This window comes from Furipterus horrens, unplaced genomic scaffold, assembly GCF_987537825.1.
Source record: "Furipterus horrens unplaced genomic scaffold, mFurHor1.1.pri manual_scaffold_3, whole genome shotgun sequence".
In the NCBI taxonomy this organism is placed as follows: domain Eukaryota; kingdom Metazoa; phylum Chordata; class Mammalia; order Chiroptera; family Furipteridae; genus Furipterus; species Furipterus horrens.
Window position 1 is genome coordinate 57,527,327 of NW_028327173.1, and position 18,594 is coordinate 57,545,920.

Sequence of the window (18,594 nt, forward strand, 5' to 3'; positions counted from 1 at the left end):
AAGTTAAAGTCATATAACAGGCAAAATGACCCAGAGGAAATATACATGAGAAGCTTTTTAAATTACGGATTTCTATGTCTTGGGGATGGTCAGTTTATAATAACAAGTTTTATTTAGTTTATATGGTCAAATATTTAAGTGTTTATAATGTGTTCCATGCTCTATTGAGAACTGTAGAAACTGTCAGAAAAAAAAAAAAAATGAAAGAAGGAAAAATAGAAAATCCAAGAAAATTCACCCATTTAAGTTGTGTCAGTCCACCTGGACAGACAGGCTGTGTAATCAGGCAACAGTTAAGTAAAAATTCAGGTAGTATCTTAAGTGGCACATAATAATATGAACAGCTAACTTGTATCGAAGGTTTACTTTACATAGATCAACTTGTTTAATCCTTGCACAATTCTCTGAGGTAGATTTTGCCCCACATTTTACAAACTGAGGAACTGAGAAGATAAACTTACCCAAGGTTACACACCTAGTAAGTAGCAGAGTCAGAGTTTGAATCTAAGCTCTATGGCTCCAGACCTGTGATTTTAACACTTTTGCTGTACTGCCTCACATGGAAGCCAAAAAAAAAAAAAAAAGCAGCTAATTTTTGGAGGAAACTTGCAGGGCATAGTACTTGAATTGCAAATTATAAAGCAATGTATGTTCCTGGGTAGCAAGGGACAAAGGATCCAAAGGAGAGAAATTTGTATGTTGGAGAAGATACAGAAGGAACCAAAAGCTTGAGTAAAGAATTCATATGGCAATAATAATACTAGCAAAAAATCATTCAGCTCTTAATATGTTAGCAAAGACTGTGCCTCCATAAATCTCATTTAATCTCATGCCAACTCTGTGTAATCAATATTGTTATCCCCAGTTTACCCAGATAGTAAATAGCAAAGCTAGGATTGGAATGCAAATGCTTACTGGTTGACACCAAAGCCCAAGTTTTTAATCATTACAATACTCCATAGCAAGTGGGAGTATAGTAAATATACTCAGCTACAGCTGAGGGGTCTTTTAGTGATTAATAGAAAACAAGATTAGATAGGTAGGGTGGACAGAGATTATGGAAAGCTTTGAAAACCAGACAAGGAGCCCTTGAAGGTTTTGATTGGGAAATGACCTATTTGTTCTAGTTACAATAAAGCATTCTTGTATATAATTAGGCTAGTTTAACAGTTACATATATTAAATGAAATAAATAGTCCATGGAAGCACTTACCAGAATGCATTGGGCACATAGTAGTCACTCAAAAAATATGAATTGAATCTGAATCTTCTAAAGAACTTGTAAGCTTTTTGCACTGAAGATAAGATATGACCAAGGAATGCCCTAATAGTGCTATCTAATAAAAATATGAGTATAATGTGAGCCACAAAAGTAACTTTAAATTTTCTAGTAGTCACATGAAAAGGTAAAATGAAGATGATTAAATTAATTTTAATAATATATTTTCTTAAACCCAGTATTTATTAATATTTTATATCTTTTGATACTAAGTTTTCAAAACCCATTGTGTATTTACACTTACAGCACATTTCAGCTCTGACTAGCCACATTTCATGTGCTTGAGAGACACATGTGGTAGCAGCTACCATATTGGCCACCACAGCCCCATTGTCTCATAGCATGGAACCTGGTGTCAGATGGCCTGGGTTTGTATACTGCCATTCCATTTCTTAACTGTGGGAGTATGGACCAGTTGCTTCATCTTTCTGTACCTTAACTTCTTGACATATAAAATGAAAAAAATAATACCATTGACTGCAAAGGATTATTGTGAGAATTATGAAATAATATATGTAAAGTTAAATATTACTTCATCTCTGGCAAATAGTAAGAGCAAAATAAACATTTATTCATTTCATCACACTTATTGTTGCTAAATAACAAGCATCTCTTATTTCTCATGTCTTCTTTCTGCAAATAATTATCCTCACCCAAACATTCCCATTTAAAATTCTAAACCAATCACTAAATAGCAAAGAAATATTGATGAGTTAGGAGAAAAAAGGTTGTAAATGGTATATGTGTGGCATTAGATTCTGCTACTACTACTGGTATTGCTTTACAGGGTGCAGACAAATTATTTTCACTTGGCTGTTATACTTAACAGACTCTGTCGATCTTTTCACTTTTAACCTAGCATCATTATAGATGCTCCATCTACCAGGGTGTAAAATTCATGTCTAATAATAATTGGCAGCTTTCCTGCCAACATCGAAATACAGAAAGTATTTTATTGTCTTTTCTGCTTTCACCTATTTGTGGCCAAAATATGTAGATTTATTGTTTTCTCTCCTTCCAAAAACCCTTAGAGGAAAGAGCACAAAACAAAAAAGTACAGCGATTTATCACACCTTCTTGTGTAACTGTTACGTAGATCAAAAATAAAACATTGTAAAATTCCTAAAAGATACTCTTGTATCCTCTCCCAATCCATACCTCTTCCACTTACCCGCCAAGTTAACCACTGTTCAGTTGCTAATGCTAATTACTTCCCGGTTTTTCTTTATAGTTTTACCAACTTTGTGTGCAGTCCTGTTTAGTTTTGCCTGTTTTTGAATTTTAATGTGAATGAAATCATACATACAATTCTTCACTCAACATATTGTGAGCTTCATCCGCATTCTTGCACATAGCAGCACTTCATTCACTTTCGTTGTGTGGTATTTCATTGTATGAATATACCACAATTTATGTATTCTATGATGATAGACATTAATTTTTTTCTATTCTGGAGCTATTAAAAATGTTGTTATGAACATCCTTATGCACATAAGCATGCATTTCTGTAAGACACTTCCAAGGATAGAACTGATATGTCATATAGAAGGCAGTCTTGAACTTCAATAGATAATGCCAAAATTTCCACATGGTTCTGTCAATTGATTTTCTACCAATGGCATGTGAGAATATCCATTGCTGTACATCCTTAACATAAAACGTGGCCATTTTTTCAAGTTCAGTAATTCTGGTAGGTGTGTAATGATATCTTATTGTGACTTTAGCATTTTTTCTGCTAAGAAAAATTTGGTAAGAAAATATTTCTGCAAATGTTGACTAAGATGAATCCTTCGGTTTCTGATTTTCCATGCTGTCCTTGTCTTTCAGTATCACAGTCAAGAGTTGATAATATTTTTTAGAAAGAGTACTTAATTTTTTCAATTTTATTTTTTAATTACAGTTTACAGTCAGTATTATTTTGTATTAGTTTCAAAAGGTATTTTAAATTTTAATTGGATGCATGGAAGCAGCTAGTTTAAGATATTGCCCAATATTTCTTCTTTATACTTTTTATTAGCTTATCTGAAAAACAGATGTATTATTTCTCTTCATAAGTATTAAGCTGCGATTCCAGGAATCATAACTATTACTGAAGTGAGAGGTATGGCTTGTAGTTTACAAAGTTGCATTTAATGAATAAATCTTCCCAGATCTTCTGAGCCATTTCTTTTGTTAGACTTTTTTTTTTTTTTTTTCAAGTAAAGTACAATCATGGTAACTGATCTGGGTGACATTGAGTGGCTGGTTTCTGTTGAGTGAAGTAAAACAGACTTTTAACAGCTTGCGGGTAATGTCTGAAAGGTACAGTGACATGAGATAAATGTCTGTGTTCCATTCTGAAAATAGCAAAAGGCATATGGAACCAAGATTTAACGTATTTGGCTAGTCGTTTCATCCTGCTTTAAAAATGGTTTGGCAAAATGAAAACTATACTTTAGTTTCTTTTTGCACAGTTAGTACTAACGATGGAAAATTATTATAAGTTAAAGGTGTGCAAGTTGTAAATGCCAGTTCAGTTTTATAAATAATTAATGTCTCAGTTTGTGCATGTATTTTAAAAGATCATATATGCACTGAAAGGAGAATAATTGACATTTTTCTGGATAATTGAGTTTCCAAAAATACCAGTTTTGTAGCTATTTATAAATGTAAAACAATTACATTGTTTTGTTCTCAAATTTGGTGAAAAATTTAGATTTGTAAAAGAACATGTATTTTTGAAAATAGAATTACTTAACCTCAGATTCCATTAGTCATTTAGTAGTTATAAGGTTTTAAGCTGACAAGTTAGATACTTTAAAAAGATTGTTGTAAATTTCACTTAAAAACAATTATAATTTAAACTTAGAAGATAAATGGTTAAAGTGTTAACTATAGTTTCACCAAATATAAAGTAGTAAAAAAAATATGCTATTTGTATGGTTAATTTTGATACTTAATAGGAATCAGCCTTGTACCAATTATGACTTATTTGCTTTTCTGTTCGGGTTAGAGCTTAGAATATAAATTGGTTACAAAACTTTTGAGTTTAAACTAAATTAATGGTTTAGAGTTTTAAAAACTACACTTCCAGTATAGATCACAAAATGTTTGTGTTTTCTGGTACTTGGAGGTTTAAATAGGACCTGGGAAATTTCTGGTAAAGGTAATGAATTTGATTTTAGGAAAAATGATGGAATAGAAATTTGGATGACTCGAAAGTCAAAGAGTTCTGGTTTCTTTTTTTTTAATTCTTTTCTTTTCTCTTTTCTTTTTTCTTTTCTTTTCTTTTCTTTCTTTCTTTCCTTCCTTCCTTCCTTCCTTCCTCCCTCCCTTCCTCCCTTCCTTAATTCCTTTTTTTTTTTTTTTAAAGATTTTATTTACTTATTTTTAGAGAGAGGGGAAGGGAGGGAGAAAGAGAGGGAGAGAAACATCTATATGTGGTTGCCTCTCATGCATCCCCAACTGGGGACCTGGCCTGCAACCCAGGCATGTGCCCTGACTTGGAATCAAATCGGCGACCCTTTGGTTCGCAGGCCAGCATTCAATGCACTGAGCCACACCAGCCAGGGCCTGGTTTCTTTTTAAAAAAGATAAAGTATCTGACAAAGTTAGCAGATTGAGAATCAAAATAAGAAAAATAGAAATATACTTTGTTTTCTTTTTCATACTTGTGGTAAATTTTGAAGCATATCAATTATTTGCTACAATGTGGTCACTCTGTAAGCAAGTACAGTATTTGGAAGTTTAATGTTAACAGATTCATGATGATGGTTTGTAAAGATATTGGCACTCACATTCAGAATGTTGCATATTGCTAACAGGTAGCCTGTCAAGACAGATTAACTATTAGCAAATGTATTAAACTTTTCCAGACCTTTTAAATCTAATGATTTAAAAGCAGTTATATTTGACCCTCAGGTAAACACAGTAAGTGTGAAAGACCTAGATCTCATCACTTTTGGCCTTTCAGCGCCTTGAAGTAGCCTTAAAGACCAGAAGAACTCAGAGATATCTTCTTGAATTGTTATAATTGATCAATTTATTACACTGATAAGCTGGATGCATTTTATGTTAATAATTCATTTAGTTTGAATGAACCTACCAGTTTGTTCAATATGGACAAGGCCACTTGCACTAAATTGCTGTTTCAGACTGTCTTTGGTATATGCTGATTTTACCATGTATAATAGGTTATCTAACTCTAGTTATTATATACCAATTTAACTTATTATATACTCAAAAGCTTTTTTAATCCAAAATTAAATTTAATCCCTTTTTAAAGCAAAAATGTCTACTTTATATCACTTTCTTTTCTGCTTGGCAGTGTTTCAGAATCAGATAAACAAAGAAAACACTTTTAGAGTCTTCTCAGATTATGCCCCATTGGTTTGTATTGTTTTCCTTTTAGACTCCAGTAGTCTGTATAAAGAAAGACTGGAGTAAAAAAGAAAAAGAAAAACCAACTATAGAGTATAAAACATGGCAGTGACAAGGAATATCAGTGTCTAAACTATTTATATTTATTTTTAAGATAAAGATACGGATATCACTATGAAGGGGAACGTGGATGACTTTGGCCTGCGAGACACCCTGAGCATTGCATCCACTGATTCCTTTGCTTCAGCAGCAGAGGTAGGACATGTATGTTTCTAATGAGGAGTCCTCATTCTTTTTCAGCCAGAGTGTACAGTTTTGCCATTGTGCTGTAATTTAGTTCAGTAGCCATTTATTTAGCACGTGGTCAGTACCAGGGTACAAAGATGAACATAACGTGAATGTAAATTCCTACAGGAGCGCATAGTCTCTTTAGAGAGGTGGATAGCATGTACTGTAAGTGGTCACTTTTATATACTGTGGATTATGAGCGAGTCATATAATTATCTTAATGGAAAGCAATTGACCTTGTATCAAGAGTCTTAAAAACTGTTTCGATTTTTCAGCTCAGAAATCTTCCTTCTAGATGTTTTTTCCAAAGAAGTTATCAGATTCAGAGATTTATATATAAAAATATTCACTTTGGCATTTTAATAATAATGAAAAACTGGGAACAGCCTAATGCCAAATTATGGTACATCCATGATTTGAAATACTGTAATGCCATAAACATGTTTCTAATCATTTTTAATAACATGGGAACATGTGTTAAGTGAAAAGAGTAGTATATAAAGCTGTATATAGAGAGTATGATTGTGACTTTGTAATAGGAAAAAAAGAAAAATGTGTGTGATATGCAATTATGTAGGCAGAGAAAAAAGGCTAGATATAAGTATACTACTGTATAAACAGTGGTGATCACTGAATTATAAATTTATGGGTAATGTGTTTTCTCCTGAGATTTAAATTTTGTATCAAAAGGGAATGCTTACAAAGTGGTCATCTTTTTATAAATTTTTCTACTTAAAACAGTTTTAAAAATCATATATGGCCATTTTTATCTCAGAATAAATTCCTTTTTATGGTAGATATAGGATATTAATACTGGTTTTTAAAATATAAATAGTATCACACATATGTAATTGATACGTAAATTTATGCTGTTGTATGGAAAGCTTTAGGTATTCTAAATAATATCCTGGACCCTAAGCCTTTATTCTTCCTTTTTAAACACTTTAGTGACCATAATCTTTAATCCAAGTCAAGATTTTTCTTTATCTGTATATCTTAGTTGTTGCTTACAGTATCATCTCCTGAATTGTTTGCGTATTTTCTTATCTTTTTATACTTGTACATTTTTCAACAGAATATATCTACTTATTTTATGGGAAAGCTATTTCCTCTTTCTTTTACTATTTGATGTAGACATACTTATCTTTCTTTTCTTTTTTTGTGTATGTTTTTTCCAGCCTTATTGAGATGTAATAGACATATAACATTGTGTAAGTTTAAGGTGTACAGTGTGATCATTTGATACACATATATTGTGAAATAATTACAACAATAAGATTGGTTAGCCCTGGCTGGTGTGGCTCAGTGGATTGAGTGCCGGCCTGTGAACCAAAGGGTCATCGGTTTGATTCCCAGTTAGGTCACATGCCTTAGTTGTGGGCCAGGTACCCCACTTGAGGGGGTGCATGAGAGACAACCACAGATTGATATTTCTCTCCATCTCTTTCTCTCTCCCTCATTCTCTCTAAAAATAAATTTAAAAAATGTAAAAAAAAAAAAAGATTGGTTAACACTTTTGTCATCTCACATAGTTACCTTTTTTTTTGTGGTGAGAACACCTAATATCTACTCTCATAGCAACTTTTAAGTATATAATACAGTATTGTTAACTGTGGTTGCCATACTGTGCATTAAGATCCCCAGAATTTACTTACTTTCTCACTGGAGGTTTACACCCTTTGACCAACAACTCCCAGTTTCCCCCACCCCTTACTTAGCCCCTTGAAACAACCATTCAACTCTGTTTCTATGGGTTTGGCCTTTTTAGATTTAACATGTAAGTGATGCTGTATAGTATCTGTCTTTCCCTGTCTGATTTATTTCACTTAGCTTACAGTATCTTCACATTCCATCCATATTGTCTCAAATGGCAGCGTTTTCTTTCTAATGGATGAATAATACATATTTCGTGGTATATATACTATAAGTACACACACACACACACACACACACACAGCCCACACCATCTTTATCTGTTCATCTGTTGACGGACCCTTAAGTTGTTTCCATACCTTGATTGAAATGCTGCAATGAACAAGGGAGTGCAGATATCTCAAGTAGTGGTTTTATTTCCTTTGGCTATATATCCAGAAGTGGGATGGCTGGATCATGTGGTAATTCTATTTTTAGTTTTTTGACGAATCTCCATATTATTTTCATAGTAACTGCACTAATTTACATTCTCACCAACAGTGCACAAGTGTTTTCTTTTCTTCACATCTTCACCAACACTTGTTATCTCTTGCCTTTTTGATAATAGGCATGATAATAGGCATTGTAATGGGTTTGAGGTGATATCTCATTGTGGTTTTGATTTACGTTTCCCTGAGTATTACTGATGCTGACCTACTTTTCCTGTACCTGTTGGCCATTTGTGTCTTCTCTGGAATAATGTATTCAGGTCCTCTCCATTTTTAATTGGATTGTTTGGATTTGTTTGTTTGTTTTTCCTATTCAGTTGTAGGGGTTCCTTATATATTAACCCAGTATCAGATAGATGGTTTGCAAATACTTAACCTCATTCTGTAAGTTGCCTTCTCATTTTGTTGTTTCCTTTGCTACGCAGAAACTTTTTAGTTTGATATAATCTCACTTATTTTTGCTTTTGTTGCTTGTGCTTTTGTGATCATATCCAAAAAGTCATTGTCAAGGAGCTTTTTTGCCAATGTCAGGGAGCTTTTTTCCTGTGTTTTCTGTTGGGAGTTTTATAGTTTCAGGTCTTATGTTTAGTCTTTAATCCATTTTGAGTTAATATTTGTTGAGTGATATGAGATAGGGACCCAGTTTCATTTTCTGCATGTGGTTCTCCAATTTTCCTACCATATTAAAGAAGCTATTTTTTCCCTATTGAGTATTCTTGACTCCCTTGTCAAATATTGATTGACTTGCCCTAGCTGGGTGACTCAGTTGATTGGAACATCATTCTGTATACCAAAAGGTGGCAGATTCATTTCCAGGTCAGGGCACATACGTAGGTTGCAGGTTCAGTCCTCTGCTGGGGTGCTACAGGAGGCAACTGATTGAGTTTCTCTCTCACTCTCCCTTCCTCTCTCTTTAAAATCAGTAAACATATCCTTGGGTGAGGATTAAAATTTTTAATAAAAATATTGATTGACTTCATTGCAAGGGTTTATTTCTGGGTTCTTGATTCTGTTCTATTTTCTATGTGTCTATTTTTATGCCAGTAGACTACTGTGTGATTACTATAGCTTTGTAATACACTTTGAAATCAGAAAGAGTGATGCCTCAAGCTGGGTATTGTCTCTGGATTGCTTTGCCTCTTTGGCGTCTTTTGTGTCTCCATATAAATTTTAGGGTTATTTTTTTGTTTCTGTGAAAAATGCCATTGGAGTTTTGATAGGGATTACAATGAATTTATAGATGGCTTTGGGTAATATGGACATTTTGACAATATTAATTATCCGAGTCCATGAACATGGGATATCCTTCCATTTATGTGTCTTTTTTCCAGTTTTTCATTATACAGTTTTCAGTGTACATATTTTTCACCTCCTTAGTTAAATTTATTCCTAAGTATTTTACTCTTTTTTCATGCTATTAAAAATGGATTGTTTTCTTAATTTCTCTTTCTGATTGTTGTTAGTGAATAGAAATTTAATTGATTTTTGTATATTGATTTTGTATCCTGTAACTTTACTGAATTTATTTATTAGTTCTAAGAGGTTTTTTTTGTTTGTTTGTTTTTTGTTTTGGTGGAATCTTAAGGATTTTCTATATGTAAGATCATATCATGTGCAAACAGAGTTTTACCTCTTTCTCTTTGAGTGCCTTAAAAATTTTTTTTATTTTTCTTACCTAGTTCTTCTGGCTAAAACTTTCATTATTGTGTTGAATAGGAATGGTGAAAGTGGGCACCTGTTCTTAGAGGAAAAGCTTTAAACCTTTCACCATTGAATATGATGTTAGCTGTGGGCTAGTCATGTATGGCCTTTATTGTGTTGAGGTACATTCCTTCTGTACCAAATTTGTTGAGAGTTTTTTAATCATTAAAAGACGTCATATTTTGTGAAATGTTTTATCTTTCTGCCCTGTAGATGCTTATGTCCTACATGGTTTATAGGGAAAATAATTGCTGGTCATGTTGCATTTTTTTCACTGTGAAGAACAGTGTACCTAATTGCTCCAAAGTTTCTTTATAATGTATAATTTAAAAAATATTTTGCCAAGTGGTCATTGCACTCACTTTGAATTTGTTATAAGTCACAAGGTTTGATAAATTTTTAAAGAATCGTTATGGAAAACGAGATGCATGAATACCACAAGAAGGACTCTGAGAAACATCCTAGGAATGCTTCTAGGGTATAAATATATGATCTCAGAATGTGAATGTTCCAAGATAAATTCTCTTCTAGAAAAAGTCTGTTAAATTATTTTTAATTGCACTTACTATATGCCAAGCCCTTAAATGAAGGAAAGCTATTTAAATGAAGAAAGTTATTAAGAAAATAAGGTGAGAACTACTTGGGAAGTTAAAGTTTGTGAGTATTTGAAAGATTTATTCAGAATTACCAGGAAGATTTCTTGCCTCTTTAGATTAAAACAAGTCCTGGCAGAGGCTTTTCTCTAAGCTAGGTCAGTCATTCGGGAAAATGATTAACAGCATTTTCCTATATAAGCTTTGCCAAACATTGGTTTGGGACCACAGCCTTCTTTCTTGGAAAAGTGTGTTTTTCAAGTAATGGCTTTATTAAGATATAATCCACGTACTATAAAATACACTAGTTTAATGTGTATAGTTCAGTGGTTTTTAGTAAATTCACAGCGTTGTACAACTAGTGCCACTTTCTAAATCCAGAATATTTTTTATCACTGTAAAAAGAAAAAGAAATTCTATTATTAGTCACTTCCTTTTCTCACGTATTCCATCCCCACCCCACTCCAGCCTTTGGCAACTAATAATCTACCTTCTGTCTCTGTGGTTTTGCCTATTCTGTACAGTTCATATAAATAGAATTATACAATGTGTGGGGTTCTTTGTGTTTGACATTCTTTCACTTAGCATGTTTTCAAATTCTGAGGTCTTTTTAATGTTAGGACACAACTGCATTAAGTATTCCCCCAACTCTCCCACCTGTTGAAGAGGTTGCCTTTAATAAGTATAAACTAATATTGCAGAGAGTAATTTTTAGCCTTAGATTTTATTTTCTTTAGAATTACCCCTCTTTAAGGTATTTGCGTGTTTAATATATAAATTATAGGGTGCTCTTTAAAGAGGAAATTTTATTTCTTATAATCCAGATACATCTACTCATACTCAAGCTTGGAAAACTTTTGCTACACACACCTCTGACTTGCTAGCACTTATTTATAATCCAAAATAATACACTAGCAATAATATACAAAGAGACAAGGATGAACATTTAGAATAATCATAATCTGAAAAGGGTAGGTTATATCTGCAATTTAAAATTTCTTTTTCTTGAATTATCTTCTGGAGTCAATTTTTTTTTTTTTTTTTATTTTTTGTTATTCAATTACAGTTGTCCCATTTTTCCCCCATTGCTCCCCCCTCCCAGCCCATCCCTTCTCCCACAATCATATCCCTCCCCGTTGTCCATGTCCATGAGTCATTCATATATGTTCCTTGACCTGACCCTTCCCTTACTTATCCCCCTTCTCTCCCTCCCCCTTCCCCCCTACTGACTAGTGTTCTAGTCTTTGCCTATTTAGTTCGTTTGTTTGTGTTGCTCTTTAGTTTCCTGTATTGGGTGATATCATATGGTATTTTGCTTTCTTTGCCTGGCTTATTTCACTAAGCATAATTCTCTCTAATTCCATCCATGTTGTCGCAAATGGCAGGAGTTCCTTTTTCAATTTTCTTTTTTTATCTTGGGTTTTCATTCTTGTGCTGATGGGTTTCTTTTTCTCAAATTTGAAAGTGTAATTGGTGACTGGATTTATTTTCTTTCTTTTTTAAAAAGATTTTATTTACTTATTTACTTATTTTAGAGAACGGGGAAGGGAGGGAGAAAGGGAGAGAAATATCTCTATGCATGAGAGAAACACAGATCAGTTGCTTCTCATTTGCATGCCATCCTGGGACCAAACCCACAACTCAGGCATGTACCCTGATGGGGACTCAAACCAGTGACTCTTCACTCTGTGCATTGACACCCAACCTGATCAGGGCTCAATTGATTTTCTTAGGTAGATGGTGTGGGTTTGCAGTGTTTTTGTTTGTTTCTCCCCTGTAAAGGTGTACAGGAAAGCACACTGGGCTCATTTACTTCTTTGAGGTATGTTTATTGGTGGGCTTTTCTTTAGGGTTAATGTTCTGGAAATAGCCTAGTAGACAGGGCGCACCTGGATACAGAATGAAGAGGCCATTATTCTGGGAGTCCTTCATTCACCCTAACCGACTTACTCTCCCCAGGCAGTTTAAATACTTTGTGTAAAAAAAAAAAATGTTCTCTGGTTGATTTAAAAAATATATTTTTACAAGCTGCCTTCCCATTAAGGAATGGAGGGAAAAGGGCCGGGGATGGAATGGGATGTGGCACTACTATCGGTGTTTGTACACAGGCTTTCATTAACCTCCCATTTTCAATCCCTCTTTTTCAGTCCTGCTCTCATACCTGCCAGTCCAGGGCTGGTGCTTTTTACGCCTGCTGCTTAGAAATGTCTTATCCTTGACAAATACCTCTTCTCTTCAATGTATTGTAGACTGTGGCTTCCTCATCTGTTTCACCTGTCCACTCATTTCCATTTGCTTTCCAGTTTTGGGAAATTTGTGTGTCTTGTTGTTGCTGTTAATATGGTTTCTACAATTATATTAGTTATTGATTGTATAATAAATAACCCAACATCCAGTGTCTTAAAACAATAAAATTCAGGTGTGGGCTTGGGGCTGGTGCCAAGGCAGAGGGGTCTGCCCTGGGCCTCATAGGTGTATCCTTGAAAGTGAGACTTCGTACCCCAATTTGAAGATTGTCAGGCAGAAGGTACAATTCTTTGTGTTGATATAAATCCTGACGGAGGAGGGTGAATGGGGGAAAATGGGACAACTGTAATTGCATAAACACAAACATTTTTTAAAAATTCATAAATCCTGAGGACTACACACTTGGAGTTTCATCAAGGCTCAAGCATTTTAGGAGTTGCCTTCTTAAAATTTAAGGTTTGTGGGCTGTGTTTCTGGATGTCTTGAGCCTTACAGTTAGTCCTGTGAGAACTGAGTCCTAGGGGCTAATCTAGGGAGCCTGTTGCTTTGGTATTTAATTCTGAAGCCACATATATTTATTTAAGAAGTGACTGATTATTCCTACCAAAAGCAACCTACCATCCTTCAGAGTAAAGGAAGGTCAAGATAAAGCTCCCACAGTACTATAAGAACATTGGTCTGATTTTCAAGATGTCCAAGGAGACCACTGAGGGCACCTACACTGACAAGAAAGCCCCATTACCAGTTAGGTCTCCACTTGAGGGTGGGTCTTGCCTGGTGTGTTGGCCAAGATGAAGCTGGGGAGGACGACTGTCATTCACAGAGATGACCTCCACTACATCTAAGAACACAGACACTTGGAGAAGTGCTATGAAAACATGGCCGTGTGCCTGTCCCCTTGTTTCAGGGACATCCCAAGTGGGTGGTACCATCATAGTTGGTGAGTGCTGTCCCTGAGCAAAACCGTTTGCTTTCTGTGCTCAGGGTTACCAAGGCTGCCAGCATCAAAAAGCAGTTCCAGAAGGTCTGAGACTGGACACCTGCCCACTTCCCCAAACAAAATAAAATTCTTTTCCCATTCAAAAATAACAGCAGTTACAACAATGAACATTTATTATCTCACCGTTCCAGAGGATCAAGATTTAGAAGTGGCATATCTGAGCGGTTCTGGCTTGAGGCCTTTGTGAAGTTGTAGTCGAGTGTGTTGGCTGGGACTAGTCATCTGAGGGCTTGACTGGAGCTGGAGAACCTGTTCCCGAGATAGCTCACCTACGTGCATGGCATGTTGGTGCTATCTAAGGCAGAAAACCTAACTTGCTCACCACACGGACTTTTCTACAGGACTGCTTCACAACATGGCATGTAGCTTCCCCCAGAGGAAGTGACCAAAAAGAGTGAGGTGGAAGCAGTGACTATTATGATGTAGCCTCAGAAATCACACTCCTTAATTTCTACAATAGCCTGTTGGTTACACGCATGGGCCCTATTCAGCGTGGAAAGAGATATTACCAGGAGATATTATAATCGTTGGGGGTCATTTTGGAGGATTGTTATTTCCCTTTTTATTTCTTTTCTATTAGTGAGGTAGGGTATACAGTCAGCCTACTTTCTTTAATTATAAGTTCTATTTGTAATTTTAGGTGGTTGATCTGAAAGGAAATGTAAACATGTAAAATATAGTCCATATTAAAATGGAACTTAGCCTATTTCATGACCCAACTTACAACAGTTTTGAGACTTTGGACTTTGCTTTTATGGTTGTTCAGAGTCTTTTAAAAATATTAAGGCTTTAAAAATATTACTTTACACTCAATGCAATCATTGCTGGCCAAAGAAAATAAGGTTCAGCCCCTCTTGCACCACATGGAGGGCAAGAGAGAAGTAATTTGTGATGTATGAAATCTTCAGCTAATCCCAAAACATTCTTTTTATTGATTAGTACATCTTTGGGTTTTGTCTGTTTTGTCTGTTTTTATTGTTGCTGTTGTTTTTGACTTGTCTGATTTCTTACGTGGTCATTTAAAAAAAAATAATTTATTTATTTGTTTGTTTATTTATTTATTTTTTGAGAGAGGGGAAAGGAGAAAGAGAAGGAGAGAAATATCACTGTGTGGTTGCTTCTCACTTCCACCCCCAACTGGGGACCTGATGTGCAACCTAGTCATGTACCCTGACTGGGAATCGAACCAGCGACACTTGGCTCGCAGGCTGATGCTCAGTCCACTGACCCACAGCAGCCAGGGCTTTACGTGGTCATTTTATGGTACTTGTGAACCATAACTTATAAGGCAGGGTGGCACTCTGGTGGAAACCAATACAGTATTTTTTGTTTTAAAATTTTAAAATGAGTTTTTGAAATGTACCTTATTGGGGGAAGAATGACTTAGAAATGAAGGACATTTTAAAATTTTCAGCTAGCAAAGAAAGAAAGAGGAAGGAAAGACAGGAAAGAAAGGAAAGAAGGAATAATTTTTCATGGTAAATTCCCCATTTTCATATGCTGAGATTAAATTGTGTTACCTCTGCTTCTGAAGTCATACCTCAGCTCTCATAAAATGTTAATTTTTTCTGGAAACTTTAAAAACATTTTCTGAAATATTGTCAAAAAATCCTTCCTATAAACTATATTCTAAAATGAGAATTTAAGTCATTTTTTAGTGACTTGCTTTTTGCTGTGAAAAACTTAAGATTCGTGATTTTAATAAATGTTTCTGAGTTGTCATTGTTTCTTAAGAAGAGTTGATGATGTTAGCTAGCATCAAGTCTTCAATATGTGTTTCACAGCTGCAAGACTATTTTCAGAGACCTATTTAAATGATCACCACAGCCAAACCAACAAATAAGCAAGGTTGACTAATAAATCATTGGTCAGCTCTGGAATCTCTCATTATTGGAATTGTTCACTTATTAGTATAAATTATCCTATGTAGAGACTAACTGGTGTTTCAGTTTCCTCCTTAGGAATTTTTCCTACTGGGAGCTGTAGATAGATCCTATTTGTTTTGACAGTGGTACAAACTTTAAGCTATTTAATATCTAAAAACTTTCCATTATGTTACTTTTTAAAATAAAACTGAAAACACTTTCCATTAGCATATTTTCCTTCAACTCTTAGGGGAAATACTACTTAAAGCAGAAAATATATGATGGCAGGTATTTTTATTTGTTTACCTGTTTTTTTCTTTTCCTGCTGGTCTAATAGACATATTTATACTATATTAAATATTGCTGATACTTAAACTTCTCCCTTGGATTTCTGGGTAAGGTTGACAGGAGAATATAGTTTGATATTTAAGGGTAGAAGCTGTGGAATAACTGGCTGGGATTAACTTCTACTATTTAGTTGTGGGACTTGGGGAAGGTGCCTGCTAATCTAAATATCTGTTTCTTTATATATAAAAATGCAGATAATAGTAATATCTACTTTATGAGATGTTGGAAAGAGTAAATGAGATAATCGAGTTAGAGCATTTAGCACAGCAATGGGTGTGTATGAAGTGTCAGCACTATGGCATGGAAAAACACTTCCAAAATAGTAGAGTAAAAATGTCTAAAAATCTCCACAGAAACACTAGCAAAATTTGTCAAAATAAAACATTTTTGCCCTGGCTGAGTTGCTTAATTGATAACAGCATTGCCCCAATATGCCGAGGTTGCAGGCTAGATCCCCAGTCAGGGTACATAGAGGAATCAACCAATGAATGCATAAATAAGTGGAACACTCTCTCTCTCTCTCTCTCTCTCTCTCTCTCTCTCTCTCTCAAATCAATTTAAAAAATTTTAGAACTGAAAATTAATGGAAGACTTGCAACAATTCAAAGAGCATTTGTTCAAGAAAAAGGGCTGAATCTCCCTAGGAATAGTGTACTTTGTGGATATTTAACTTGCTCTATTCCCATTCCCCTCTCTGCAGTACGTAGTCTTAAAACCAACATCTCACTACTATGGTAACTGTGAAAACCAGAGTTCTAGGAGCTGCTGGAAGAAACTTGGTGGCTTTAGAGCTTCTCAGAAGCTGCATCCCTAGAGATTTGTCACTATTTGACCTGCAAGGCTCCATTCTCAGGGCTTGTCTTTATTTGACCTGACTCAGAGCTTGCTGTATACAAAGAGTTATATCCCTAGGGCCTTTGTAAAAACAATTAACATAGCAGCTGCCTGAGGTGGTGATACCAGCTGGGAATAACCAAAAAACTTAATAGGAAAAATTGGGCAATGAGATGTTTATAGGTGTCTTTGAAAAGCACCAACATATTCCTGGGAATCCAGAAAGCTACAAACACAGCAGGGCTATGCCTGTGTCCAGGAAAAAACGTAGAAGTCCCTAACCTTTCAACCCTGGCTGACCTTGATGATTTCTTTTTAAAGAATTTTTTCAATTACAGTTGATGTACAATATTATATTAGTTTTAGGTGTACACCATAGTGAATAGACATTTAAATAACTTATGAAGTGATCACCTCGATAAATCAAGTACCCATCTGACACCATACATAGTTATTACATTATTATTAACTATATTCCCTGTGCTTACTGTACATCCCCGTGACTATTCTGTAACTACCAATTTTTACTTCTAAATCCTTCATTGTTTTCACCCATTTCCCCACCACCCCCCATTTGGCAACCATCAAAATGTTTTCTGTATCTATGGGTCTGTTTCTCTTCTGCCTCTTCATTTATTTTGTTTCTTAGATTCCATTGTTGACAGGTATGCATTTATTGGCATTTTATTGTTCATATATTTTATTTTATTTTATTCTTCTTAAAGAAGACCCTTTAACTTTTCATATAATACTGGTTTGGTGGCAATGAACTCCTTTAGCTTTTTGTTGTCTGGGAAGCTCTTTATCTGTCTTTCAATTCTGAATGATAGCTTTGCTGGATAGAGTGAGTAATCTTGGTCATAGGTCCTTGCATTGCATCACTTTGAATATTTCTTGCCACTCCTTTCTAGCTGCAAAGTTTCTGTTGAGAAATCAGCTGACAGTCTTATGGGAGCTCCCTTGTGGGTAATTAACTGCTTTTTTCTTGCTGCTTTTAAGAGTCTCTCTTTGTCTTTATCCTTTTGCATTTTAATTATGATGTGTCTTGATGTGGTCCTCTTTGGGTTCATCTTGTTTGGAACTCTCTGTGCTTCCTGGACTTGTATGTCTCTTTCCCTCACCAGGTTAGGAAAGTTTTTCATCATTATTTTTTCAAATAGGTTTTCAATTTCTTGTTCTCTCTCTTCTCCTTTCAGCACCCTCATGATGCAAATGTTGGAATGTTTCAAGTTGTCCCAGGGGCTCCTTACACTATCCTTGTTTTCTTGGATTCTTTTTCTTTTTGCTGTTCTGATTGGTTGTTTTTCACTTCCTTATATTCTAAATCACTGATTTGATTCTTGGCTTCATCTACACTACTGTTTATTCACTGTAAATTATTTTACATTTCAGTGAATGTATCTTTCATTTTTGACCACTCCTTTTTTATGTTGTTGAAGTTCTCACTAAGTTCACTGACCACCCTATAACCAATGTTTCGAACTCTGAATCTAATAGATTCCATGTTTCCATTTTTTTCCCCTAGAGTTCTGTTCTTTCATTTGAGACACGTTTCTTTGCCTTCTCATTTTGGCAGCCTCCCTGTGTTTGTTTCTGTGTATCAAGTAGAGCTGTTACATATCCAGGCTTGGTAGAGTGGCCTATTATAGTAGGTGTTCTGTAGGTTCCAGAGGCACAGCTTCCCAATCACCCAAGCTGGGCACTTGAGGTGTGCTGCCTGTATGGGCTGTGTAACCCTCCTGTTGTAGTTGAGCCTTGATGGCTGTTGGCACATCAGTGGAAGGGATTTACCCCCCAGGCCAGTCAGCTGCAAGGTGTGGCTGTGACCAGTGACCACCAACTGACATCTTACCAGTGTGGAGAATCAGCTGTGCAGGGGCCCACTCCATAGAGCAGGACTTATTTCAGCAGGGCTCTGGTGCCTCTGCATCCTCCCCTT

At 35.3% G+C, this 18,594-nt stretch overlaps 1 protein-coding gene and 1 pseudogene across 1 annotated transcript in view; both read left to right on the plus strand.

Annotated features, from left to right (window-relative positions):
* The window catches only part of MIGA1 (mitoguardin 1), a 72,370-nt gene that overhangs the window by 36,938 nt on the left and 16,838 nt on the right, over nt 1-18,594 (plus strand). Inside the window, exon 7 of the mRNA XM_090269641.1 lies at nt 5,793-5,893. Coding sequence (XP_090125767.1) covers nt 5,793-5,893 — 101 coding nt within the window. The remainder of the gene's footprint in view (nt 1-5,792; nt 5,894-18,594) is intronic.
* LOC150015136 (small ribosomal subunit protein uS17 pseudogene) lies at nt 13,192-13,638 on the plus strand (annotated as a pseudogene).